The following is a 23,380-nucleotide window of genomic DNA, read 5'->3' as shown; positions in this document are numbered from 1 at the left end:
CAACCATGAAAGACAGAATGTGGGGAAAAAACTTGTTTGATTTTTAAAGAATATATTTCCAAATTAGAGTGGAAGATAAGTATTTGGTCACCTAGAAAAAAAGATTTCTGGCTGTCAAAGAGCTCTAACGTCTTCTAACGAGGCTCCACTTGTTACCTGTATTAACGGCACCTGTTTTAACTCATTATCGGTATAAAAGACACTTGTCCACAATCTCAGTCAGTCACACTCCAAACTCCACTAAGGCCAAGACCAAAGAACTGTCGAAGGACACCAGAGACGAAATTGTAGACCTGCACCAGGCTGGGAAGACTGAATCTGCAATAGGTAAAACGCTTGGTGTAAAGAAATCAACTGTGGGAGCAATTATTAGAAAATGGAAGACATACAAGACCACTGATAATCTCCCTCGATCTGGGGCTCCATGCAAGATCTCACCCCGTGGTGTCAAAATGATAACAAGAACTGTGAGCAAAAATCCCAGAACCCTCACGGGGGGACCTAGTGAATGACCTACAGAGAGCTGGGACCACAGTAACAAAGCCTACTATCAGTAACACAATGCGCTGCCAGGGACTCAAATCCTGCACTGCCAGACGTGTCCCCCTGCTGAAGCCAGTACACGTCCAGGCCCGTCTGCGTTTTGCTAGAGAGCATTTGGATGATCCAGAAGAGGACTGGGAGAATTGTGTTATGGTCAGATGAAACCAAAATAGAACTCTTTGGTAAAAACACAGGTTCTTGTGTTTGGAGGAGAAAGAATACTGAATTGCATCCAGAGAACACCATACCCACTGTGAAACGTGGGTGGAAACATCATGTTTTAGGGCTGTTTTTCTGCAAAGGGACCAAGACGACTGATCTGTGTAAAGGAAAGAATGAATGGGGCCATGTATCGAGAGATTTTGAGTGAAAATCTCCTTCCATCCGCAAGGGCATTGAAGATGAGACGTGGCTGGGTCTTTGAGCATGACAATGATCCCAAACACACAGCCAGGGTAACAAAGGATTGGCTTCGTAAGAAGCATTTCAAGATCCTGGAGTGGCCTAGCCAGTCTCCAGATCTGAACCCCATAGAAAATCTGGGGAGGGAGTTGAAAGTCCGTATTGCCCAATGACAGCCCCAAAACATCATTACTCTCGAGGAGATCTGCATGGAGGAATGGGCCAAAATACCAGCAACAGTGTGTGAACAGCTTGTTAAGAGTTACAGAAAATGTTTGGCCTCCGTTATTGCCAACAAAGGGTACATAACAAAGTATTGAGATGAACTTTTGGTATTGACCAAATACTTATTTTCCACCATGATTTGCAAATAAATTCTTTAAAAATCAAACAATGTGATTTTCTGTTTTTTTTTTTCCACATTCTGTCTCTCATGGTTGAGTTTTACCCATGTTGACAATTACAGGCCTCTCTAATATTTTCAAATGGGAGAACTTGCACAATTAGTGGTTGACTAAATACGTATTTGCTCCACTGTATATTCCATTACACTGAATAATGTAAGTCATATGTACTTACAAGCACTGTACATTAACAAATATATCTTTACATTATCTTCAATTTTAATGTACATCCTATGTTAAGTCGTTTAAATTGAGGTTTTGCATTTAAATGCGAGGAAATGAGGGGAAAATAAAAATTATGAGAGGGCATAACTGGTTTTCTTGTTAACTGTTATTTTGCAAATCATTGAAAACTAACCGTCATCAATTGTTGAACGGATAGATAAAAGTCACTACAATATAATTCAGTGTGGTTAAAAGAACACAAATACCCGGTGAATTAATAAAAATAAAAAATAGATTTCTGATATTTACAAACGTTGAAAAATCACGTTGTGTTCCACTCAACAGCGCCGTCCTGTGTTTGACGGCGTTCTCTAGCCGTCCCACGTCAACAGTTTTTGATTGGTCATTGCTGGCCTTGTGTCCAATCTTATTGGTTGCTCGTGCTACGTCCAGCCTTTCTCGGGACTTCCGCACGACTCCTCTCTCGCTATTGGTCGAGCGGGCCAGAGTGGCCCGAGAACAACAAACAAGTCCATAGCTCGTCGGGATGGACGCAGGTAAGACGATATTTTGGAGCAACAATTACGGTAATTGTTGTCAAAACAATACAACAACAGCAACGAGTAACGAACAAAAGTTCACTGCGGACCACCGTATTTTTGGAATCCGAACCCACTCTGGAAGTAACATTCCTCCTGATCATCGTTGGCGTTAGCCTTGCTAAAGTGATGACCAAAGCTAACTGCTAGTTTGTGCTAGCCTGCTGTTTCGATTTTATTTTTGGCGACTTTTTTGTTTTTTAATTAAATAAAACTCTTACGTTGTGTGTCGATGGCATGTGCAATTCGTACATGTCAAGTCGTAATAAGTCGTTCCTGCTTGGTTTGATAATGCAAATATTTGAGTGTTTGCTCAGTCATCATTACCAAAAGGTAAATGACAACTCTCATATGGTACTAGAAAAGTGCTAAATATCTTTCCCTATGACTCGGGTTTGACAAATGACAGCTTATTGTGGATGTTAAGTGGTCGAATGAGAAAATCCTGGGAAGAAAAGCTCAAATTAGTGTACCTCTTATTGTGACTTTATGGTACTGTCGTTTCTGACGTCCTCAGTGAACCAGGAAGTATCTTGCTAGCTAACATACAAATCATAACAAATGCTTGTTCACTTAAATATATATGACCTTTTCGATTTTTTCACTTCATTTAATTTTTCGATACAATTGGAATTAGATTCATTAATAATTTAAATGCTTTGCTGGTACAGTAAGAGGCAGATATACACTAATGAACACCTGTTTATTTTTTTAAAAGTTTTATTTTCATGGTCATGTGAAAGTATATGATACGTCAACTCACATTTCTCAGCAATAAATAACACGAGAATAGCGACTTTCCATGTGCTACAGTAAAAATATGGTACAATCCTGTTATCTTAGATCATTGTCAGTGAATAAGAAAGCAGTCTATTAATTAGCCTGCTAGCTAATAAACATGGACAATTAAAAAACGTAAAGTGAATGATAATGTTTCACTGCTGTCTTCTTTCTTTGACAGCGACTTTAACGTACGACACGCTTCGTTTTGGTGAGTTTGAGGATTTCCCCGAGACCTCAGACCCTGTTTGGATCTTAGGGAGAGAATATAGCGGTCTCACAGGTACACGCCAGATTTAGACTACAAATATAAACCCAATGATTAACCGTACCAAGTTGTCGTTTCCCTAACAGAGAAAGATGACATTCTATCAGACGTCACCTCGCGGCTTTGGTTCACATACAGAAAAAACTTCCCACCCATAGGTAAGTGTCGTGGGAGCGTCCAAAGATTTCTGCCAAAGGTTTCAACGCGTATGTCGGTTTTCAGGCGGCACGGGGCCCACATCGGACACAGGCTGGGGGTGCATGCTGCGGTGTGGGCAGATGATCCTTGGCGAGGCGCTGATGTGTCGACACTTGGGCCGAGGTAGCGTATTTTATCATATAAACGCCTACGTGCCATTTATACAAGACCGACTGTTTATGATGTTTGCAGACTGGCGATGGTCATCAGGACAAAAGCAGAGAGAAGAGTACGTCAGCATTCTCAACGCCTTCATCGATAAAAAGGACAGTTACTATTCCATACATCAGATCGGTGAGTGCCGTCAGCTATTAATTCAACTCAGCACTCGTCTTATTCTGTTTTTTGGACTCAATCCCGCAGCTCAAATGGGAGTCGGCGAAGGCAAACCCATTGGACAGTGGTACGGACCAAACACAGTTGCGCAAGTTCTCAAGTAAGTCACTTTTTGGGAATTGCAGGCCTTAATAAGCCACAATTGTTCTCTTTTACTAAAATATGTTATTAGAAATACATAAAATATTGCCATTGATTAAAAAATCTATAATATTTAGTGCGTTTTGACCTACGGAGGGCGCCATGTTTTAAGTGCGCAGTGGACGCCGAGGTGATGACGTAGATTGTCAGTGTCACTCAACGAATACTTACTAACCCTAATACTATATGGCGAGACATCCAACACATGCCCACATTGGTTAAAAGCGGCGAGTACTTACTATTTGTGTTTTATTGAGTCTTTCATTACCTTTTCATTGCCTCAAAATACATTTTGCGTGTACCGTAATTTCCGGACTACAAGCTGCTACTTTTTCCCCTCATTTTGGATCCTGCGGCGTGTGCAGTGATGCGGCCAATTTGTGCATATTTCTGACGGCCGCCAGAGGCGCTCGAGCATGGAATGTGGGAGTGAGACACGTGGAATATAAGTGTCGAGGAAGACGCTAGTTTGCACTATTACTGGTGGTTTAACTTTGTACGTTGTGCTTGAATAGAGGTGGCGGACTGTCGTCTTTGTGCATGAGTAGAATTGGCAGATCTGCATCATGGAAAACGCTAGAAAAAATTAAATTGGCCATCCGAGTTGTATGGGAGGTTTTGATGACTCGCGGCAGAGATCGTTTGCCAAGACTCGCCTCATGCGAAGAGCAGCTATTGCACAGGTATGCCGGGGGAGCCTGGCAGCGTGAAATACAGAAGTCCGCCATCACCAACGGGTTTTGAGGGGCCAGTCTGCTGCGTGACGAGGAGGACGGCACGGGCTCAGGAGTGAATTTGCCTCATTATGGGAGACATTGAAGGCGACAGCGAAGAAGAGACTGAGTAGGTGCGTGGCGTGTGTATCTGAGCGTCTTCATATCCGACGCTGAGGGTGAAGACTTCCATGGTTTGAGTGCACAAGAGGAAGATGAAGATGGCTAACAAAGACTTTTATATTTTTAATAACCAGCCCAATTACTGCTGTACCGCCGTGCTGATGCTATGTAACTTCCGTGCCGCTGCTATATAACTGCCGTGCTTGCTGGCGTTGTTTGGAACGAAAAGTTAAGATGTGTTCTTAAAATTTTGAAAACTGTGTATTTCTTTGTCAATATCTCATGTTACTAAATGGGCACACGCGGCTTATAGGCAGGAGAGGCTTATGTATGTACAAATGTTTTTTCCTTTAAAAATGTACTGGGTGATGTCAGGCCGAGATGATGAGGCGGACTCAGTTGCGGAGGTTCAGGCAAAAACTTTATTTTGAAAACAGAGGTTCTTCCGCTGACATGCGGGGATGAGAAAAAAGTACAAACAAAAAGCTCTCCAACGGAGGAATAAGTCAGGGCACCCACAATCACAGTTCAAACAAAAATGCACTCCAAAAGGGAGGAAAGGCAAAAACAAACACTCCAAATGGAGGAAAAAGTCAAGATGGCGAAGATCAAAAGGCTCAAACACAAAGCGCTCCAAGGGGAGGATAACATTCAGTATCACTATGACAGGCTATGGCGAGAGGCTGACGTGACTGACCTTGGAAGAAAGACACTTCTGCACAAAACTAGGGGAACTAGGGCATTATATACACACAAGGTAATGGGGAGCAGGTGGAAACAATAGGTAATTAGATGACACGAGGAAGGGCAAGTACGCAACGATGAAGAGGGTGAAGCCTTCAAAATAAAACGGGAAGCGACGTGGCATGACAGGTGAGGCTTGTAATCAGGGGCGCCCAATAGTCCAGAAATCACGGTATTTCCTTCTCATACTTTTAAGCATTGTGTTGCAGTAGCTTTAGAGCAGATTGTTGATCTGTTGACCACATTAGTCACGTAGTGTATTTAAACTACCCTTATTTGATATTACTGCGTTTAAGAATTTTCTTAAGGCATCTTTAGTATGTTCTGTCTGTCTTCGGGTGTCAAATTAGCTTCTTGTAGGACGTTTCGCCGGTGTATCACATTTTGGCAGAACACCGTCTTTTCCCCCTTACTCTCGTTTCGTCTCATCCCGTCTTTCCTCTTCATTTTGCTTTTGCTGCTCGTTTTGTGAAATATCCAGTTTTGTCATACTCATTAATGTTCCTCTCGATGACATGTTCATGTTGCTAGAGTCATACTCTGGAAGCCCTGCAGTGTAACCATGTGATGTCACCGCCCTGCAGCGTAACCATGTGATGTCTCTGCTCTGCGACATCAACAACAATGGCGACATACTCGTTAAACTAATTTTACAAATTGTACAAAAACGAAAAGAAAAAAAAAAAAGAGGGGTTTCAATATCAAATCATTTTAACTCATAATGTTTATCTTTTAAGAACTACAAGACATAGACATTCAGTACCTTTTGTTGTCTGTTTGATTTTCAATCACAAAATGAAATAAATGTCAAATATCTGGTATACGTCAATAGGTCTATAAATGTTTTATCTACTGTTGTCAAAATCCTTATGAATTAAAAAAAAAAATCCCTGCTTCAATCTGAAGGTAGTGAAAAAAATGTAAGAACTGCTTTATAACCCCTACGAAAAATAACATTTTCAATAAAAACACCCATTGATAACGACAGACGTCCAGTTCATTTTGTGGGGCTAGCAGCTGTCACACATTATAGATAATTAAAACTAGAAGGTAGTACCAATTGAAGAATGACAATTTGATCTAAGTATTGTTTTGGCTATATAATATACAGTATATTATCATATTGTCCAGCATAAGTACAGAAAGCCATTTACCAATAAAGGCCACCGTTTCTTGTTGTTCTTGTGCAGAAAGCTGGTGGTGTTCGACACGTGGAGCAAGTTGGTGGTGCACGTGGCTATGGACAACACAGTGGTCATCGAAGAGATCAGTGAGTGGGTGTTGATCGGTTTTGAAAAGACGGCAAAAGTGATGACAACTGATGTTAATCGCAGAACGTCTGTGTATGCCGTGGCTGGACGCGTGCGGCGATTCGACGGAGGCGAGCGGCGACGTGAACGGCTGCGTGGAGGGCGCCTGCGCTCTGGCCGGGGAGGACGTGGAACTCTGGAGACCGCTCGTCCTGCTCATTCCGCTCAGGCTGGGACTTAGCGATATCAACGACGCCTATATTCAAACGCTCAAGGTGACGCTCTTGTGTTCACTCATTCTCAACCAGCCCAGGGATGTGTTTAGTACAAATATTCACAGAATATTTGTTGTGATAGTTAGTAAAAGAATATTTAAATATAATTATCAGCAAAAGAGAGTCCAATCCATTTTTCTGGGAGGGATAGCGCCGATGGAATGATAGTTTATCGCTGTCAACGGCAGCTCGTGAGTTCAGACGAAATGTAGGCAAAAGTATTTGGACACAAAGGCAAGTTGACACCTGAAGGAAGTGGAAAACGTGTGGTCAAAAGTATTAGGACACCTGAAGGAAGTGGAAAGAGTGTATCCAAAACTATTGGGATAAGTGAAAGACATTGAAACAGTCTATGCAAAAGTTTTGGGACAACGGAAAGCAGTTGAAACAGTGAAGGAATTTCAAAATGTGGACAAAAGTCTGCTAAAGTATCAGGAGAGCTACACAAACAAACCTTTTGGAATTGTCTGAATACTTTTGCACAATTTTTGACTTCCTGTGGGTGTCCAGATTGTGTGTTACTATGTCAGTTAGTCAAACACCCAATATTTCAACTGTGTTGTTATGCTCCTACAGCAATGCTTCATGCTGCCTCAGTCGCTGGGCGTTATTGGTGGCAAACCAAACAGCGCTCACTTCTTCATCGGTTACGTCGGTATGTCTCTCCCTATTTGTCTTGTCAACTGTTTGCCATCTCGCTAACCTCTCTTGGGTTCCCGCTTTCCAGGTGAGGAGCTGATCTATTTGGACCCTCACACCACACAGCCCGCCGTGGAACCCTGCGATGATGGCCAGGTGCCCGACGACACGTACCACTGCCAGCACCCGCCCTGCCGCATGCACATCTGCGAACTGGACCCGTCCATCGCTGCCGTAATTAACCTTCCTGCTCCGTGGCAGCCATTTTGTGCTGTGTCAACTTAATAACACAACATATGTCCTTCAGGGTTTCTTCTGCAGAACAGAGGACGACTTTGATGACTGGTGCATGCGAATAAGGAGGGTCAGGCAAATTCCGCTTTTTCGACCGGATGCATATTTAGGACAAAAATCACTCATTTTACACGTGTTTTTGTCTAGTTATCGTGCAACAGAGGAGGCTTACCCATGTTTGAGCTTGTGGACAGTCAGCCATCACACATGGTCAGCGTGGACGCCCTCAACCTTACTCCGGGTAAATTTCTCAAATTTTAGAACAAATGACGATAAAAGTCATTAATTAGATTTCAATTGATGAGTGTCATAGTTATTGTTGACTAGAGGCGTGCGAAATTTCCGATTCTTAGATTATTCGCCGTGGAAGATTCGAGAACGATTCACAAATATCCAAAATTCCGATTATTGAATTATACCAGGTAAAGCGGAAGTAAAACACAGTCAGCGTGGTCTTTGGGACGCAATGAGGAACGGACCGAGAGTAAATATTAGGGATGGGAATCTCTGGCATGAAGCCGATTCGATATGTATCTAGATACACAGGTTACGATTCGATTAAAAAACGATACGTTTTTAAGGTCGACCGATTCGATACGATTCGATACAGTTTAAGAACGATACGGTTCAATACAGAGTGAAAACGATACGATAGTAAACATTTGTTGTGTGTGTTCGAACCGTATTTTAAACATATAAAAAAGACCACATTTCTAATAGCAAAATTAAACAGCAAAATTTCATACCAATGTTATGTTTTATTTTTTTATGAAAAAAATAAAAATAAGGCTTACTATATGACCGTCATTTTGTTGGATGGGATTTATAATAAAATAAAACTCCAGTGACAGACAACAATAAAGTGCAGTCAATCAATTAGTGTATTTCCTGGTGTTTGGAACACAAGAGGTAAGCAATTTAAGTGCAAACTTTCAACGTAAACATCTTACCAACAAAAAATATTAATTATATGCAGCAGCTCTAGAAAAAAAAGAATTAAACCTGCAATGTTATCATAAATAAATAATAAATTATGCTTTACCACTGGTATAATTGGGGGAATAAAAACATGGCATTTTAGACAGACAGGTTAATAATCATTACTTTTAACTTATACACAGCAGAGTCTTTCACTTATTCCTGTGCTTCCACATTTTTTTTATTCCTCATCACTGTCCATATCTTTTTTGAAGGGCAGATTTTTTCTTGAGGAAGATAAACTAATCCACGTGTTAATGTTTAAGTAGACTGCGTTTCGTGGGAAAAAAAATCTCCAAAGGAGCGTGCTGCCCTTTCCACCATTGTAGTGGGTTATTTTTCCAGGGTTAAAAACTCACGATCCCTGTACCGCTCCTCACTTCACACTAGCTCTGTCTCATGCGAACAGATCTGGCTGCCTTCCTCACTTCAAAGTCCGACTTTTGTATTTCCTGGGTGCGTTGAAAATCAATCGCTGCACGTCGCTGGCGTCGGTGCGCAAACTGCCCATTGTTTTAGCATGTTGCTTCGTTGCCACTAAAGGTTTCGTTTTCGTTTTGGGCTGTGAAGAAAAAGCTATGGAGTGTGCGTTACAGTGGTTTTGTTAGCTCTTGCGTTGTGACACGCCCGTGACGATCGGGCAATGACGGCGACTAGTAGCGGTTCTGCCGAAATGCATGGGAAGTAGAGGCAACCATACCGTGAGTTGTGCTTGTCCATATTATAGCATGCGTGCGGTCTCAATCTAAGCACGCTGTGTGGTGAATGACACAAGCGCAGCAAGTGAAGTAAAAGCTAAATTATCATTCCATTAAGCAATGCATTGAATTAGGCATTAGAAGCCGATTCTTGTGCTCGCGATAGCCGAATTATAGCTCTACTATTGGTTCGTTGAATATTTAATGGCAAATTACTGTCGAATGGTAACTTTACAATCGATACAGCTGTATCTCTCACCTGTAAAACCGGATATCCGGTCGTATCGGTTTATCGTTCTCAAGCTTAGTAAATATCATGTTCAACTCATGCCGCTAGATAAAAAAAACAATCATACCTGACTGCGGCTGACAGCCGCTACAAACAACGCCCAGGTGCTAGTTGCTATAAACATACGGCTACAGTAGATATCATATATATGTAGAAGTAGATGCAAAAGACAGACGACGTCGGTGTTAGAACATGTATTATTGAACAGAGATGCGAAATGACAGACTTTCCGGCGTAAGTAAACAGCCGCCATCAGTAGCGGTCCTGGCTACTTTCGCGCCCTGGGCGAACCACCCCATCAGCCCCCCCCCCCCCCCCCCCCCCGCCGACATCAAACTCAAGAATGTGTTACGTTTTTTACGTTATTTTATTAAAATAGTCTCTCCCCGCCCCCCTCCTTGCTTTTCCTCTGAGAGTGAGTGAGACTCGTCCTGCTCACTCACTCTGCAGTTGCGAGCAGCTGATCCCCCTCCCGTCTCCCCCTGCCTTTTCTTCTGACTAGAGCCTAGTTCGGGCCTAAAAAATCCAGCCCGACACGGCCCGAACCCGATCAAATAACTAGATTTGCAGGCCCGAGCCCGAAAAAAACCCGATTAAAAAAAAAAAATGTTGGAGTGACGCGAAAAAAAACCGCATCAACTTATTTTCATTTCTTCGAGTTGGCAGAAAAAAACGCAAGTTTTCTTAATGTTTAAATAGTCTACATATTTTTATATCATTATAAAAACATTTACACAACGAAATAACGCTGGGAAAGTTTAATATTTTAAAAAAAAAAATGCGGTTTTGCAGACACAGAGGAGAAGATTCAAAAGGATCACATTTCTGTTGCCTTTGTGTGCATAAATAAGTGTCTTTCGTAACAAATTCACAGTTGTCAGAAAAAAAATGCAAGTTTACTCAATATCTAAATAGTCTACATATTTTTATGAGAATTATAAAATCATTTATACAACGAAATAACACTGGGAAAGTTTGTTAAATATATTTCTGAGTGTGTGGGATGTCTCACATGGACGCGCCTCATTGACGAGAGGGAACAGCAGCAAAAAAAAAAAAAAAAAAAAAAAACTACAAATGCTTTGAAATAACATTCTTTATTGTAATGACAACGATACCAAAAATAAATTATTAAAAAAAATTCAAATGAAATAAAAGCTTTTAAACTGCGGGCTGGCCTTGATTGCAGTCTGCAACTTGTGGCCTCATGTCCTGCTCTTTTTTTCCTGTGAAATAAGGGAAATAACTAGACCGGCTCGGGCTAAAAACGGCGATTTGAACAGCAGGATATTATGGCTTACTACACTGTTTATATTTTTTGGTCATCGTCGTGCAGGAATAAGATTCGTCCACTGGCAGGTTTCAGTGACGTTCTCCACTGATCTATTGTGCGGCCTGCAGCGCTGAAAACTCTCTCGCAGCTGCTGCGGCTGGTGCTTGCAGGGATGCAAAACACTTTTTCTTGCCAACTTGGAAAGTTTTGGGTATATATTTGTTGCATTCGACGAAGCCGACACAGTTTTTTGTTGCATCTTCCACGATCAATTGAAATTCTTTCCACACCTCACTCCTACTGGTGCATTCTTGCCTCTTCCATTCGCCCGTCTTCAGTTTGTTTTTAACTTCTCGCTGCTCCATATTGAAAAAGAAGTACCACGAGGATGAGGAGTTGTGGAGTTGTGTACACGCGCAAGGCGCCAGAACAGGAGAAAATGAAAAAGAGGGCGGTGCCTCGGCCGTGCGCAAGTGCTACAGCGGGAGGACAAGAAGAAAAAGCAGGTGGCGCCACGGCATTCATGTGCGTGCATGCACAAGCAAAAGCGCAATACAGAGAGCCTGCTCTCTATATATTTTTTTAATATATATAATTTATTAGTCCGGCACGGCACGACCACATTGCCCATAGCAAAAACAGCCTGTGGCCGCCATCTTAAAGCAGTAGACCTCTCTAGAAGGCTCTGTTGTAGCGCACCTAATTAACTTTTTATCTAAAATACTCCTACATCGGCAGAATCTTGTCTTGACTCTATCTATAAATGATGAAATAGTTTTAAAACTTTTTTAAAATTATGGAATAACAGGAGCAATTTGAACAACTGTAACAGTTGATTCACAACATTAAATTAATTGAATGTAGTTTAAAGCTTCTGATACAGAATGGGGACTGGAGTTCTTTATTAACTGTTATTTTTGTATATTTGTCTACCGTTATATGTTAACTTGATACTGAAATAGTAGTTTGGTTTAGCCTGGGAGGATTTTTGAACAATTTTGGAACTAATGTACAAAACAAAAACAAAAAAACAAAAAAAAAGGAGGGGGGTGCATCAATAATCGTTTTATAACCGAATCGGAGCCTCTGAATCGTAATCGAATTGTTAGGTGCCCAAAGATTCCCAGCTCTATTGTTGACATGTAAAATTTTTATAGGAATATTTGGAGCCTTAGGTTGCTAAAGCAAAAAAAGAAAAAAGTCAGTCACTGTTTTTGTCTTTTTTTTTTTTCCTAAAGGTAAAGTTTCTTGGGCATTACCGACAAATATTCCACTGCCTAATAAAGGGAAAAAAAACCTTTTATAATCATTAGCATTTATGCTCTCATTGGCTACGTAGACAATAGACATCCAACCATTACTGAGCTGGGAGGGCCTCTCCTAATTCAAATTACTTGGACGTCTATCGTCATCAATGGCACTGAAACCCAAACCCTTCTGTTTGTGCTTCCAGATTTCTCCGATTCCGACCGCCTAGAGCGCTTCTTTGATTCCGAGGACGAAGAATTCGAGATTCTTTCTTTGTGAGGACTGCGCCAACCATCCAATACGGTTAAACACCTCAATGAAGAAACCAAAAAAAGATTCGTCTTTTTCCGCATTTCAAGACGGGAAAAAAATGCGCTCCGGGTCAGGAACGCTGACCCCGAATAGGCGGGATGCAACTGGTATGTGCATCCTCACCTCCAAACTTGTTTCCATGGGAGTCTTAACTGCAAAACTAACGTTTATAAGATCAGAACGGTGCCTTGCCTTCCCCTGCTGTTAACTCCAAATCCGTCCCTTAACCTGCTTCAACTGATGCTACATGACCACTCTGTAAAAAGTATCCTTGGCCACCAGATTATTTATTCACTCACCACTCTCAGAAGCAAAGAGAGCAAGGCGAGGCCATGTGACTAAAAAGGACAAGAAACTTCAGGCATGTTCTCAGAGGGCCAATGAGCCAAGAGTATCACAAAGTTTCCTCAGCAGGTTGTCACAGAAATGCATACAAGTGGACTTCCTGTACATTGCACCGTTTAGGTTCATTCTTAAATTCCCCCCTATCCCTAACATTCTGGGACTGACATGAGGGAAGTGAGAAATAAACTCTAACTGAAAAGATTTCACAAAAAAATGTGTCCAGTCACTTTCAACTGTTTGCCAAGCATAATGTTGGGAAGAAACAGAACAGGAATTGAGGTCTTTATTTGAGAAAAAAAAAAGGACAATGAACCTGGATATTATTCATTCAATCCATTTTCAATTTCAAATCAAAAACCAACTTGGCCAGAAACATGAGCTGTTAGCATTTTCCGTGTCATTACACAAAAACAATTTTTATCCAGAAATGGGAGCTGTTTACCATTGTTCATCGCATGTAATATCACCCAAAATTGCTTCCATTTACTTTATTCTGATATTTATATCAATCTCTTTGAAAATCTGTAGTGGAAATGAAAGAAAACGGTCCATGACAAGGCTACAACTTGCAAAACATATCTGCGAACAGCATTCAGCCAGATTGCTTAAAATCAGTTTGGCACTCAGGTAAATGTCTCAGACTGCAAGCTGTCACAGAAAAGCACACGTGGTTAATTTTTTTATATAAATTACCAGAAGCATGATCTGTAAGCATTTGTTATCATGATATGAAGTCACCCAAAATTTTTCATTTAAACGTTTTTCGATCTGATACTTATCGCAAACCAGTGGGACAACTTGAAGAAAAATGTCCATGACAAGGCTCCAACTTACAAAGCTGATCTGGCATGAGCAATCAGCTAGTATGATAAAAAAGTACTTTTTATCAGACTGCATATGCAGTTATAAAAGCCAGAATTATTGCAACAGTTAATCCAATTGAAAATTTGAGGTGGAAGATGAATGGTCTATGACAAGGCTCCAACCTGCAAAACTGGACTGGCAACAGCAGCCAAAGTTGGAGCCGGAATGATGAACACTGTCACACAGGAAGTCTATACTGCAGAGCTAATTGTTTGATCACGATTTCTTTGTTTCTTGAAGCCAGACGTTGCCATTTATTTCAAAGTCATTAAAATTTGGCATCACGTCTATAAATTTGCGTATTTTCTTAACAGTCAAACAACTGAGGGAACATCCACAGAGAATGCGGAATACACTTTTTTTTTTAAAAATTGGCTAAATAATTAGCGTCCTATTAGATGTTGAAATTCAATTGGTAATTTTTTAATTGAAAATTGATTGAACAAATTATACAGATAATAAAGAATAGCTGTCATTTTATGAGAAAAATACAATTTTAGGAAAGAGAATACTTATATAAGTGATGGTTTAATAAGAATAAAGGTTGATTTTGAACTTGTAAAGCTGAACAAGAAGTTTTTGAATGAAATAAGGTTCATTCGTCACTCCCAGTAAAATGGTTTAGACGTCCTGGGCCGTCAATGGCATTGAAAGACAAGCATTCAAGGTCATCCTCCCCATCAATGGCTTGCAATGAGTTAAGTACAGTACTTTGAAAAACAAACAAACTTTAAAGCGTTACTGAACATTGTATTTATAAGTGTATTTTGTATTAATTATATAAATATGAATACAATAATGAATTACGATATTTCTATTTTTTTAATGATCAAAAATAGTCACCCTCAAAGGGTTGAAGTTCTGAAGTGTCAGCTTTTGGTTAGCTGTCAACTGTCGCAACCACTAACGCTGTAAGGCAGGGGTGGGCAAACCGGTCCTCGAAGGCCGCAGTGGGTCCTGGTCTTTGTTCCAATTGGTCCAGCACAGACAGTTCAACCAATGAGGTTTCAGCAGAAACAAAAAGCACCTGCCTGCAATCAACTGAATGCACTTAATTGTAATACACCAGATTGTGAAAAGGTGTACTCTTAATGGGTATGAACAAAAACCCGCACCCACTGCGGCCCTTTGCTCACACATACTGTAACGGTTAATCTTATGTGAAGGCGCTACCATTATCCAATTTTTGTTCTTTATAAATTGACCTTTTTGTAAAAGAAAATAATGACTATAAAAAGTTGTTCGACTATTTTGCAGGGCAATTCTAATTTATATGCAACAATGTTGTTTGCAACACCAGCCGTTCATTTCCAAAGCTCGCCCAGAGGTTGCGTCTGCGCCGCGTCGACGGCGTCCAAGCTTTTCTGGACGATGTTGTCATGAACGTCATTAATACTGCCGGATGCGTCCACCACCTGACAAACGCACCACATCAAAGATGGAAGCGGATCGCGTGCTAATTTAGGTTTTTGGTGTCCTCACCTCCCAGTTGACAGACGGGTCCTCCATGAGCTGTGTGAAGCGGTCCAGCACTGCGCTCTGGAAAGCGGCGTCCTCATAGCGCTCCTCTCCGTAATGACCTCGTGAAGCTGCTTCGGCCGGGCTCAAGCGCAGGAACAAAACCACGTCCGGCTTGGGAAGACCCACGTCCGATTTGGTGCACCAGTCTAGACTGAAACCCTAAAATGATCACCACAATATTCTGTGTTTAGACTACCCAAAAGGGCTCCAGTGCTGCTTAAAAAGATGTTGAAAAAGAAAGTACAATGTTACAGCCATTACCATTGATGGTGACATGTCTGTGCAGTAGGGCTGTCCCAAACGATAATTTTTCTACTGATTAGTCTGCAGACTTTTTTAACGATTAGTCGACTAGTCTAATAATTTTTTTATGAACTTTTTTTTTTTTTTAACTTATCTTGCAATTTTTGTTGACGATTATTAATTCACAATAACATCTTAGAACACTTAAATTCTTTATTAAAGTACAAATAAACTAGGGCTGCAGCTACGGATAGTTTGAATAATCAAGTAATCTGATAAGGAACATAAAAAATTAAAATACCTGAACTTAGCCTCAAATGATATAGAAAAATAAATGAGGAATAAGTACAACAAAAGAACAGTTGGCTAACTTACATAGCAAAAGTCTTCTAGCTTAAATGCTATTAAACGCTGACATCTTTTTTACAATGCTCTTAACAAATGGTTCGGACGCATAACCCCCCTCCCCCCCAAAAAACGGCAAAATATACCTAAACTAAATTATGAATGCATTCAAAAACCATTAGCTCAAACAAAATCTTAGCTGATGCTGGTCTTACCATGGAGCAGCTGGATTCAGCCATGTGAAATGTGGCAGACTAGAGGGCAGTGTATCCACCTAAATCAATAAAACTAAATGCAAACACTTTCAAAATAAACCATTACAACGCCACTTTAAACGAATACTCGAAGCAGCCAAATTTAATCCGAATCTTTTTTTCCTAATCGAATACTTGAGTTAATAGATTAATCGTAGCAGCACTAAAATAAACAAAGAACAATAATAAATCACAAATAAACAATGAGGTCAAAGAATGGAATGGAAACACATTCAGAACACTGACTTTACTTTTCACACAAGTTTCAAAACAATTCTTTTGTGGTATGCCTATGCTGTTCTCAGCATTAGTGTGCGCACCAGCAGAGTAGATAAACAAATGTCACCTATCACAGAAGCTTAATGATGCACGTTGATACGACACAACGATGGAGTATAAGGGCCAAATACACTACCGTTCAAAAGTTTGGGGTCTAGCGACCGAGAAACAAAAGTCACACTATTACGTAGGGGTAATGTAGCTGTGAGCCGCTACGCACATTACATACATGTACCTTTGCTGGGTGCTACGACGAACCATTAGTACAATATTGATGTAGATGAAGCAAAATAATAGGGATTTCCTTATTTGTAAAACCGATTCTAAAACACAAGATGCTTCCAATATTGTTGATTTTAATAACGTAGGCGGCAACGCTCTATGTAAAGTACACAGCTGCTTATTAGCAGTGCAACGGTTTGCGGTTCAAAGCCAAACCGTACGGTTCGCCCTGTACGGTTCAATACGCCTTTATGAACCGCGCCTTTTCGGTTTTGAAATTAATTTATTCCGAACGCGTGTGGAATGAATTGGTCGAGCTCTGTGTGCCTGTGTACACAGAAGAACAGTGAAGCGCAGCTGTGGAGAAATTCCCGCCCCGCGAGTAAATGTCCAATCGCTGTCAAGCGCCTGTGTAATAAGAGGCAAGGCAAGGCAAGGCAAATTTATTTATATAGCACAATTCAACACAAGGCAATTCAAAGTGCTTTACATCACATGAAGATCATAAAAATCACATTTAACACAACGTAGAAACGAAGACAAAGATCGCATTTAATCACAGAATAAAAATAAATAAAATAAAAATAAAACAAAAAGTACTACTACTAATAATAATTGAAATCAGCAATGGAGATAAAAACAAGAGGAATAGAAAGCAGGTAGACTGAAATATATAGACAGTTATAGATATGCAGTGCTAAACAAAAGCGTTTTTAGCCCTGATTTAAAAGAGCTAACAGTTTGAGCATACTTCAGACGTTCGGGTAACTTGTTCCAGAGGTCAGGAGCATAATAACTAAATGCTGCCTCACCCTGCTTGGTTCTTGTTCTTGGAACATGCAGAAGACCGGTTCCAGACGACCTTAGGGGTCTAGATGTCTCATAGGACTCTAACAAGTCAAGCATGTATTTTGGTCCAAGGCCATTGTTTTGTAGACGAGCAGTAGTATTTTATAGTCTATCCTTTGACTTACTGGAAGCCAGTGTAGCGATTTCAAAACTGGTGTAATGTGGTCCAGCTTCCTTGTATTTGTGAGGACTCTGGCTGCAGCATTCTGTACCAGTTGCAACTTCCTGACTGATTTTTTATCAAGACCTGTAAATATACCGTTGCAATAGTCCAATCTGCTGAAAATGAATGCATGCAGTTTTTCCATGTCTTGTTGAGTCAGAAGCCCCTTAATTCTAGTTATATTTTTTAGGTGGTAATAAGCGGATTTAGTGACGGACTTTAAAAGGCTATCAAATTTTAGGTCTGAGTCAATAATTACGCCAAGGTTTCTGACTTGATTTGTAGCTGTAAGTGACATTGTGCTAAGTTGGCTGCTTATCTTTGACCTTTCCTTTTTTGGCCCAAAAATGATCACCTCGGTCTTCTGCACATTTAACTGGAGAAAATTCTGGCACATCCATTCATTGATTTGATGAATGCATTTGCTCAGGGTGACTAAGGGACTATAATCATGTGGGGACACAGAAATGTACAGTTGTGTGTCATCTGCATAGGCGTGATAGGAGATGTCATACTGTTCCATTATCTGAGCTAACGGAAGCATATAGATGTTAAATAAGAGTGGTCCAAGAATTGACCCTTGAGGGACTCCACACGTGAATTTGGTTCGTTCTGACTGATGGTTTCCGACTGACACAAAGAAATCCCTATCATGTAAATAGGATGTGAACCACTGAAGAATAGTGTCAGTAAGCCCTACCCACTGTTCCAATCTGCTGAGTAGTATGTTGTGATCAACCGTGTCAAATGCGGCGATGAGATCCAATAGTAGCAGAACAGATGATTTGCCTGCATCGGTATTCCGACGAATATCATTTAGGACTTTGATAAGCACAGTCTCGGTGCTGTGTTGTGGTCGAAATCCAGACTGAAATGAGTTAAAAAGATTGTTTTGCATCATATAATTCTGGATCTGTTCGAATACAACCCTTTCGATAATTTTCCCCAGGAATGTCAGATTTGATATTGGCCTGTAATTACTAATGGTTGAGGCATCCAGATTAGGTTTTTTTAGGAGAGGTTTTATTACTGCAGTTTTTAAAGTCTGAGGAAACTCTCCTGTTTGGAGAGAAGTATTTATAATCTGAAGTATGTCTGGGGCTATGCAATGAAAAACAGTTTTGAAAAAGTTTGATGGAAGGAGCCGAGTAACGCCCTCTCTCACTTACGAGCGAAGTGAAAGTGAAACGAGAGAAAACAGAAAAAGCTATGGCGAGCAGAGGAGTGGAGGGACCGAATTTTGAGGAAACACCGGCTTCTTTTAAATCTGCGGTGTGGCAACATTTTGGTTTCCCCGTGGACAACAATGCAGAAGGAGAGGAAAATATAACACAGCAGGAACAGGTCAGCCCCCTTCACTTGCAAGTTGAGGAGGAAGTCACCCTGTACATTTCAAAAGACTGTCTCGATGTGGATGGCACTCTTTTTAAATGGTGGGAGAAGGAAGAGGGCAAGTTCCCCTATTTGGCAAAAGTTGCTCAAAGGCACTTCTGTGTCCCAGGAACCTCTGTTCCAAGCGAAAGAGTTTTCTCCACTGCAGGGGACATTGTCAGTGCATGCCGCTCTCGCCTTGCTCCAGAGAATGTCGACGGGCTTGTGTTTTTGCATAAGAATCTCAAACTTGAAAAAAAGAAATAATAAAAATCTAAATAATAGCTATTATCTATTAACAGTAACTGTAACTGATGTTGCACTTTTGACTTTACTGTACAGAACAATGTTACTTGAAAACGGTCAGTATTTTTTTTTATTTTTTGCTGTTGCAAGCATTTATTTTCGTTATTCTTTGTTTCCCCTGAACTGTCGTTTATATTCAGTCAGTTCACTCAGTAGTTCAAGCTAATGTGCAATTGTTCGTTTGAAGTTATTTTTACTACTGTGTGCGTATTTCAGTAGTCAGTCACTACACTAGCCAAAGAGCTAAGAGGCATTTTAACAGTTAAAAATGTTTACATTTTAAGTGTTTATTTCATTTTCTTAAAAGCAAAATAAAGGCAGTCTTTTGGAAAGTCAGACATTGCAAACGCAAACCGAAACCGAACCGAAACCGTGATTTCAAAACCGAGGTTCAAACCGAACCGTGGGCTAACTGAACCGTTGCACCCCTACAGCTTATTCAGCAACATTAGCCCGACATTAGCCCCTAATACTGTCGTACGACCCACATAAAGGGAACTTCAATATAAAATGTCGTTATTTGGACTTACGATCCGCCAGCTTCTTGTCTCCTGTCGTCTTCCAAAATTATACCTGGGTGACGGCGCTTCAGGTGTTTATTCACGACCGACGTGCTGCCGTGGTGTGTAAGCTTGGCATTACATAGACTGCAGTGTACCCTCCTTTGTTTCGTTGAAATAAGTCAATGCTTTGGTCACCCTGGTGCTCTTTTTTTGGCTTTGAGCCGCTTTCCCTGCTTGAATCCCGAGCGTCTGCCATTCTCAACTTTCCAAGGATATATTTTTTTTACCCTTTATTAACGGTCGGCAAGATGGTGTGCTCGTCGATGAATTTATGTCATCTATGACGACGACTAGTCTGGAGCGCTCGACCGTGCATGCTCATGTTTCAGGGCCATTGACGGCACTAGACGTCCCATCTATTTCGACTGTGAGTTCTTCCATACGCTGCTCCCAGTCTAAATTGATCCTCAGAGGCCGAGTAAAATTTTTTTTTTTTTTTTTCTGAGGGCGATTAATTACATTAAACAATTGCGGACTTATTGTTGCAGGTAGTTTCCCAGTTAGCCAGTAGAGAGCATGCATGCTTATGCTTTTAATGACATTTGGGGAACAAGCCCGGGGGCTTCGTAGTTTATCTTGAACTTGATTTACAAAACATCACTGCTTCTTGTATTTTCTGACTTGTTTCACAAGATTTTCCCCACTAGTTTCATTAAATGTTGACATTTGGCCTCACCGGTTTGGCGCTGGTGAAGGCGGCCCCTGAGAAGGCGTATCGGTCCACCACCAACGTGGTTCCTCGTTCCAGCTTTCTTTTCATTTCAGGCCTGAAAAACATGAAAAAAACGAAGAACAAAGTATTGATACACCAGAAAAGTCACAAAATTTGATGAAAATAAGTATGTACAACTTTGTCATTTTAAAAAATTACAAGTTTTGTATTAGAACAGCTATTTTCAATGGAGAAAATTACCTTTATTCACAAATTTTTCACAAGATATTCTCAATTTTCTGACTTTTTGAAAAAGGACTTGGAATTGGAGTTTGTCTCCCAGTTTTTAAGAAATGTATTGGAATTGGATTAAGTTTTGTTCTTTTGCTCGCAAAATTCAATGTTATTCTTTAAAGAAACACTTGGTAATTTTTCAGTTTTGGTCGATTTTAGTGACACAGCCGGTGGACAAAAGCTGTAGTGTTTTGCCTTAAGGAAGACTGCGTTTTCCATGAGGACCAGCACACACCCGCAAAGTGTTGTAAAATAATCAATCAAAAATCAATCTCCCGGTTGCCTGCAGATGGATTAAACAACATTTCTGTTTCCAGTGGCTGAGTGAAGGACGAATACTAATAAGGTAATGAATCCAGTTGTGGCTAAACAATAGCATATGCTACCCCCCCGTCCTCCCCACCCATACTCGTCAGAACCGGGGTTCTATTATTATTATCTGCGGTATCCAGGCGACCGGGCCTGCTCTGAACACTGTCATTTTTTCAAAGAAAACACTTTGGGCCCCGAGTGAAATCCGGGCTTTTTTTCCCCTCCTCAGACAAATTTTTTTTGTCTGTTTTGTTGCTCTGCCATCTTTGCAAAATTCGCGCAAAATCATTCGCATCGACTTCTGTCTTTATTACGAATAGGAAAGGGGTAAGTGACGTATGCCGTAAAGCAGTCAGCAAATTTGTAGTTTTTTTTTGTGTGGTAAAGTTAATGTCGGTGACAGCGATACAGACCCCCTCAAGATATAAAAGAGGTGTTATTCAACTAGTTGTCAGTTGACATATCATAAATATTATGAAAATATTTTATAAAGGTTTAAAAATTACATAGTGTTGCTTTGAGACTAGAAGTTTGAATTAAAAATTTTTTTTTTTTTGTAAATCAGCTATTTTCAGAGGCAAAATTGTTTTTGCAAAACACAAGTTATACTCAATTTCTGAAATAAGACTTCATTTTGCTCACAAAATTCAATTTCATTCTTTAAGACTATCAGGAAAAAAAATTGTGCTACAAATACTTTGGCGTTTTAGCCAAAAAAACAACAACTTTTGTTATATATATATATATATATATATTTTTTTTTTAACTGAAAACGTTTTCCCAAGGTGTTCTTTTTTTATAAAAAATATTTTTTTAATCAAAATAAATGTCTTCGTTTTTCCGACTGGCAGAGAATGATCACGTTTTAGTGCCATTGACGGTGACAGACGTCTAATTTATTTGGAGTGACGGCCAATGTTAACTTATTTTCTGCCATTGACGGCAAAGGACGTCCGATTCAGTTTGACAAGGAGAGGGCAAATGAATGAATGTTAATGAAAACTTACACCTTCTCCCAGCGGTTGGCAGAGAAAAGAAGGTGCACCGTGTGGTCCTCCAGCTCACTCTTCTTCTCCAGGTAAGCACTTATTAACTTTCCAATAGTTGTGCTTCTGTCTACCAACAAACATTAAACACAGTTAAAGCAGCGGAAGTTAGGCGAAGTCAGCGTCGAGCCTTACCAGGGAACCTCATCATTTCCGCTGGGTGGCCGATCTGTTGCAACGCCTGCACTAGCTTCTTGCATTGGGTGGTCTTACCGGCTTTATCCACCCCTTCCAGTACGATGAGAGCCCCTCTCTTCGCCGCCATGCTGGCCGACATGAATGTTAATGCCAAGAGATTTATTATGAAATTCCCGCCCAAGAGAATACGAGGAGAAGGGGTATCGCATAGGTAATGCATGCAAAATCTAAACGCATGGCCCTGCACTACAGCGCTGCTTGTGGTTGGAACTTGGAAGTGAACTACCCACGCCCAACATGAACCACGTGACCACCCGCGGCTAGATCAAAGAGTGTCGTAACCCTCTTTACATGGCCCTGGCTGGATCAGAGTGTACCTCACATGCACAACCGATTTAAAAATATTGATTAAATGTATTTAAATCGTTTAATCTACCCTATATCTCCCGTCATCCCTCGGGAAAAAAATGGCGTCGATGTACCCGTGCGCAGTAGCAATCCGTCGCAATGAGGTCGCAGTCACGATCGGGTAATGAGAAGGGGGAGTCTCTTTATCTGCGTTGGGCATTTGGCCTTGAAAGTACTCTACCTCTCACTACTGTTTTGGAGAGGAGTTGAACACACTATGAAGCCTATACAGTATTTTCTTTATCAATCCCGTTTGTTTGGGAAAAACAGGAACAGAGCGTTTTACAGCTTTCGAATGCCGATTATTTAACTCTTATTTTGATCGCAACAAAGTGCCAAACTTAGTCAAATTCCCTAAAAGCATATCGAACAACACAAATTTTAACGGTTTGTACATAATAAACCATTATACTTATTTTAGAATATTCCTTGCTGGGGTAAGCGCTACTCCTTGTCGAAAATGTGTATTAAAAATTGTGTCGTGTTTTCCGCCGAATGACGTTCCCTAGATACCGTCCAAAGATGGCGACTAG

General features: G+C 40.6%; 2 protein-coding genes across 3 annotated transcripts; one reads left to right on the top strand and one right to left on the bottom strand.

Moving 5' to 3' along the window:
- The first annotated feature begins 1,987 nt into the window (after positions 1–1,987).
- Positions 1,988–14,616, top strand: atg4b (autophagy related 4B, cysteine peptidase). The gene is made up of 13 exons (XM_057840940.1): positions 1,988–2,071; positions 3,075–3,176; positions 3,248–3,319; positions 3,384–3,482; positions 3,552–3,653; positions 3,723–3,795; positions 6,607–6,686; positions 6,751–6,941; positions 7,518–7,596; positions 7,669–7,814; positions 7,888–7,944; positions 8,022–8,115; positions 12,566–14,616. The coding sequence occupies exons 1-13, from the start codon at positions 2,062–2,064 to the stop codon at positions 12,637–12,639; spliced, it is 1,179 nt and encodes a 392-aa protein (XP_057696923.1). The 5' UTR covers positions 1,988–2,061; the 3' UTR covers positions 12,640–14,616.
- On the bottom strand, positions 10,328–23,378 carry dtymk (deoxythymidylate kinase (thymidylate kinase)). Of its 2 annotated transcripts, XM_057840942.1 has the most exons (6): positions 23,260–23,378; positions 22,437–22,567; positions 22,263–22,371; positions 20,674–20,764; positions 15,364–15,561; positions 10,328–15,296 (listed from the first exon to the last, which is right to left on the bottom strand). In XM_057840942.1, exons 2-6 carry the CDS (start codon positions 22,564–22,566, stop codon positions 15,186–15,188), a joined length of 639 nt encoding a protein of 212 aa, XP_057696925.1. In that variant the 5' UTR covers position 22,567; positions 23,260–23,378; the 3' UTR covers positions 10,328–15,185. The 2 variants fall into 2 exon arrangements, with proteins under 2 accessions (XP_057696925.1, XP_057696924.1); XM_057840941.1 differs by having other exon boundaries at positions 22,437–23,365.
- Positions 23,379–23,380: the final 2 nt, after the last annotated feature.

This window comes from Corythoichthys intestinalis, chromosome 7 (assembly GCF_030265065.1).
Source record: "Corythoichthys intestinalis isolate RoL2023-P3 chromosome 7, ASM3026506v1, whole genome shotgun sequence".
NCBI lineage: Eukaryota > Metazoa > Chordata > Actinopteri > Syngnathiformes > Syngnathidae > Corythoichthys > Corythoichthys intestinalis.
This window is presented reverse-complemented; position numbering and strand designations above follow the sequence as displayed.